Source organism: Hyperoodon ampullatus, assembly GCF_949752795.1.
Source record: "Hyperoodon ampullatus genome assembly, chromosome: 9".
Classification (NCBI taxonomy): Eukaryota; Metazoa; Chordata; class Mammalia; order Artiodactyla; family Ziphiidae; genus Hyperoodon; species Hyperoodon ampullatus.
Genome location: NC_136922.1, coordinates 106,220,309 through 106,225,566, shown reverse-complemented (window position 1 = coordinate 106,225,566; position 5,258 = coordinate 106,220,309). Strand labels below are relative to the sequence as shown.

The following is a 5,258-nucleotide window of genomic DNA, read 5'->3' as shown; positions in this document are numbered from 1 at the left end:
CGCCCGCGGGCCTCCGGCCACATACCCGGCCCCTCGGCCCTGAGCCCCGGAGCGGTGCCTGGAGGCGGGAGGCGAGCGGCTGGACTGGGGACAGCGAGACACAGACGCAGACGGAAGCACGAAGGGAGGCGCGGGCCAGGCCTCGGCGAGGAGGAGGACCGGAGGACCGGGAGGGAAGGCAGGAAGCGGGGAGGTGGAGCCGGCCGCGGGCCCCTCGGCCCAGGCAGCCCGGCACGTCCGGGCGCGAGGCGGGGGAGGGCGGGGCGGGGTGGTGCCGAGCCTCCAGCCGCCGCCCCGCCAGGGCCCTTTCGCCGCCGACTGCCGGATGGCGAGGGCGAGGCCGGGGATGCGGCCCCTCCTGCTGCCCTCACCAAGCCCACACGAACGAAGTGGCAGAACTCATAGACCAAGTAGGAGCTATTTATTCGGTTCACAGTCGTGTGAAATGCAGCAATAAAAATCTTTGGACTTCAGCAAGTTGTTTTAATTTTTTTCTTCTTTTGAAATTAAACAAAAGAAAAAAAGTGTCCGATGTCCCATAATGGAACTTAGGGGATTAAAAAAGATGAAACCCTACGCAGCCCCCTTCGCAAAAAAAAAAAAATCGTAAAATTAGCATAATCTCATAAACATAAGACAACTCAAAAAATATTTTATAGTCAGATATTTTGGATTTTACACCTCCTGTAAATTATATATACACAGAATATTGCAGAACCATAGCTAATACACGGTATTTTCACTATTAATGCTGGTATAATCTTTCTACACTGGCCCTTTATTTATGATTTGAAATTATTGCATTGTGTAGCTCGGACTGAGGCTGGGCTTGGCGCCCGCCCCCTACTCACTGTCCGACTTGCCCTCCTTGGCGGTGGTGGAGTGGTTGTACAGGCCCTGCGCCATGAGGTGCACGGCCAGCGTGTTCTTGTTGCCCGTGGCCTTCTTGATCTTGGCGCGCTTGTTCTGGAACCAAATCTTGATCTGTGACTCGTTGAGGCTGAGCTCCTGGGCCAGGCTCTGGCGCCGCTGTTCCGTCAGGTACCTGTTGGTCTGGAACTCGGCCTTGAGCCTCTGCAGCTGCTCCGCCGTGAAGGCCGTGCGGGGCCGCTTGTCCTCTTTGTTGGGGTTCTTCTTCTTTGGTTTGCGAGACCTGGGACCTAGACAGGCATGGTGGACACAGAGAACTCGGGTGAGGAGGGCTCCAGGCCTGCCTCCTTACTCAGGGGTGGGTCACCCACGGGCACGGAAGGATGCAGAGGTCGGAAGGGAGGCGGCTGCCCAGGTCCAGCTGGCTGACCTGGAGGAAAGCTGGCCTGGACTTGAGATGGGACGGGGCGGAGCTCCCACCCACCTCCAGGACCCTCCCCTGGGGAGCGAGGAGGTGGCCCAGGAAGTCTGCAGGAGGGACTGTGAGTGCGGTTGACAGGCAGGCTTAGCGGAAAGGGCTCCGGATGAAAGGAGAACCCCTGCAGGAAAGCGAAAAACCACAACTTTGTGGCCAGGCTTTTTCTAGCCCTTTCTGAGGTTCTGTCCAGGAATAAGGACAGGACGGGGGGGTAGGTGCTGGAAGAGAGGTGAGGGGGAAAGATCGGGGCGGGGCAGCCGGAGTAGCAGGAAGAGCCCTGGGAGGTGTAAAGGGACTCCCACAGGGAACACCCCCAGGTCCTAAGGGCCGGGGGTGCAGGGTCAGGTGGGCCCCGAGAACAGGAGGGGCCCAGGGGTCTGCCTCCCCACCTGGCCCTGGGCCCAAGTTCACTGCTCCCTTCAGGACAGGAAGGCGCCCACATGTCCTGGCCTGAGTGGGGCAGGAGCACCGAGCTTCCTTCCCCTTCACCGCACCAGGTCTCCCCAGTCCCCTGTCCAGGAGAGGGGGCCACTGGGGGCCCGGGTGACCTTGGGCAGAGGTTCACACTTCTGACCCCTCACACCTCCTCCCGCTGGGACGCCCCACAGCACTTGAGGCTGGCTTGGGACAGTGGTGGTGAGGCTCCCAGGGCCTGGCCACGGGAAAAGGCCTGAGAAAGCAGAGCAGAGGGAAGGGGGCCAAGTGTGTTCTTCTCGTTGGTTTCAGAAGGTGGGCCCCGTGAGCATGTCCGTGAGGGAAGAGGCCTTTGCAGGCAGGAGTCACGGCTGCATGCCTGGGGTTCTTAATCTGTTAAGTGTGTGAACTGACTCTGGGGGGCTCCTGGCCCCAGCTTCTTCCCAGGCGCCCTCGGTGGGAGGCTGGAGAAGGCTAGACCTCGGGCAGCCGGAGCACCCAGGTCCCCGCCCCTCTCTGCAGGGTCAGGGGGCTGCCGGGCCACGCAGCGCAGCGCCGGCGGAGGGATCCAGCTGCGAGCCCCTCCGGAGGCACCTGGACCCGCACCAGGAAGGTGGGTTCGGTCCCCAGCTCGCGCCGAGCGAGGGGTCTGGGACGGTCCGCAGGCCCAGGGGGCGCCGAGCCCTCCCTCCCCCCGCACTCCGAGCCCTGTCCTCCCTCTCCGGGAGGCACGATCGGAAAGAGGGGGCCGTGTGCGCTGGAGAGGGGGCGCCAAGGGCTGATTCGGCTCACACTCCGGGCCTTTTAGCTTCCAGAGCACGCCCCCGCTCACACCCACCCACGCGCACTGCCCCACGCGCGCGCACACTCACGGTCCCGTCGCACCCACGCCGAGGGCACCGGCTCCTCGCCCAGACGCCTGGCTCTTACCCGGGGGGTGCGGATCCGGGGCGGCGGCCGGCGTCCCGGACGCGCCAAGGGGGAAGGAGGTGTCTCGGCGAGGCCTCGACAGGCCCCGGGCGGCCCCGCGCCTGCTCGGCCACCCACCGAAGCCTCGCGTAGCGGAGCCGGTTCTCCGTCTCCACTCCCGCCCTCCCCACCCCCCCAAACTCCTCTGGTCCTGGGGCGCTCGCACACAACGAATCAGCCCACAAAAGATGCACACCATTTTACGCAAAGAAAATCTTCCTAGAATCAGAATTTTTAGTTCCTTTTCTTTCTTGATTTTCTTTCAAACCGCAAACACTTAAGGAGTCTCGGAAACAGGACCAAACCTCCGCAAGAAAACTCTGCGTTGCTGCTTTCTTAAACGCCAAGAAACATCTTATCTTACGGGGCTTTTTTTTTTTTTTAAGTCCAGGAAGACCAGCCGCCGAGCCAGGCCGGGCTGCCGGGCTCCCGCGGGCCACTGGGGCCTGGCGCGGCCGCGACTCCAGCGCCGCACAAAGCCCGGCCGAGGCTCCTCGCCGGCCGCATTGTGAGCCTATATGTTAATTAAATATTAACAAAGGAGAGAGGCGAGAACAATGGAGCAAATTTCAGATCTAGCTGGAGAAATCTGGATTTCATCAGAGGCATACACACCATCTCTGCGGGGAGGCGGCAAAGGGGTGACTTAGCTGTGCTGTGAACTGGGTAAACGACCCCCGCAAAACAGTTGAGGGCTGGGGGGGCAAGGGTGTCCGGTCTGCGCTGCCGGCTCGGGGACAGATGGAGTCTCTGCACCTAATGGCGGTTCGCAGCCGCAGACCCGCATTTAATGCGGCTGATGACTTCTACAGGGACATGGACTTAGCTTTTAAAAATCCCGGATCTATGAAAAATACGCCCAGAAGCTCTGCACACCCCCACGGGCTCCCGCCACATTCCCCTCTGAAATCTGCTCCTTTCCTACGCAGAGCTGCCCCAGGAAAGCTCTGGGAAAGGTCCTTTCCATTTGGGGATTGCAGGCCTCCCTCCTCCAAGCTGTGTGCGCGCCGGCTCGGCAATCAAACCAGGCACGGGGCAAAGGGCCCCTGTGTTCCCATCTCTTCCCTCCGCGGATCCCCTCAGGTCCCCTCATCAGCCCCAGCTGAGGAAGAGCAGACAGCCTTGCTTTCTTCCCCGGCCACATCTGGGATAACTGGGTCGTAGGATGAGTCTAGGTCTGCGGTGGGCTGGGCGTGGGTCCCGGGTCTGGACTGAGTTGGAAGAACGCGGAAAAGGGGTGGAGTGTGAGCTCCGGGCCTGTCTGCCAGCCACCCCGTTCCCACAAAATAAACTCCAGCCAAGGGAGGGATGGGCTAGAGGCTGCAAGGAGAGGCCCAAAAGGCAAGAGAGAAAGGAGGTCCTGTGCTTTCGCCGTTCTACGAAGTCTGTACCCCCTTGTGAATCAGTCCTGTCCCCTCTCCGCCTGGCCGCTGCCGGGATCAGCGTCAGCCGCAAACAATGTCGCTGTGTGTACGTCTTTGTGTTGGGGGACAGGGATCCTGGTGTCTTCTTCCTCCGGTAAGTTCCCGCGCCAGCGCTGCCCCGCAACCCCACGGGCCTCCCCACGGCGGGCCAGGACATGGGTCCCCAGGACTCACCTGAAGAAGGTCGGTCCGAGTAGCGCGTGCAGTAGACCCAAGCCGGCCAGAGCATGGGCTGCGCACCCAGGTTGGCGCTGGCCTGCGAACTGTCCGAGTCTGAGCTCACAGACAGGTCGCCGCCGCCCAAGCCGCGGGCCTTGAGCGCCCCGTCCAGGGGGCCCCCGGGGTCTCCGCCTTTCTTGGCGCCGCTGTGCAGCGAGAGCGCCTTGGAGCCGCCTTCGCCGTCACCCGAAGAATCGCCGCTGCCACCGCCGGGCAGCGGTCCGCCCGCACCCGGCGCACCCGGCGCGTTCTGCCGGGGCTCCCGGCCCGACCCCAGGAGCTGCTCGGCGTCGCCCGCGCCGCCGCTTCCCTCCGCGCCGCCCGCGCCGCCTTCGCCGCCGCCTCCGCCGCCTCTGCCTCTTCCGGAGCCGGCACAGCACGTCCCCGCGTCCTTTCTCCGGCCGAACTCGGGCCGCAGGATGTTGTCGATGAAGAAGTTGGTAATGCGGTGTGGATGCTGGTGGTTGCCCGGCGCCTGCAGGACCGCGGGCAGCATCAGAGCCCGCCGGCGGCCAGTGTCCGCGTCGCCCGGGCTGCTGCCGCCGCCGCCGCCGCCCGAGCCGCCGCTGGGGCTGGATTCCGGCTGCCGCTGCCCCTCCACCGCCGCCGCCGCCGCCGCCGCTTCGCTGGGCTTGGGGTCATTCTCCTCCATGCTGTTCGCAACAAATCCCAAATCGCTTCTCCGGGGAGTCCCTCCAATCAGCCCTCGGCCCGCCCGCTCTGCACGCGGAGACCCTCGCGGCCAGCTCGTGCCCCTACCCCGCCGAGTCTTCCGAGGGCGTGCGCGGCGGCCGCAGCCAGGGCTGGGCTCCTACAAGTCGCCGGCCGCGCTCAGAGCGGAGCCACGTTCCAATCCACGAGTTGAGTTAGAAAATACCAAGAGT

The 5,258-nt window shown here is 63.4% G+C and overlaps 1 protein-coding gene across 1 annotated transcript; it reads right to left on the bottom strand.

The window, feature by feature from the left end:
* Nucleotides 1-843: 843 nt before the first annotated feature.
* Nucleotides 844-5,026, bottom strand: EN2 (engrailed homeobox 2; the record flags this gene model as incomplete). Its single annotated transcript, XM_079712004.1, has 2 exons — nucleotides 844-1,160; nucleotides 4,330-5,026. 2 exons carry the CDS (start codon nucleotides 5,024-5,026, stop codon nucleotides 844-846), a joined length of 1,014 nt encoding a protein of 337 aa, XP_079568130.1.
* Between the last annotated feature and the right edge of the window lie 232 nt (nucleotides 5,027-5,258).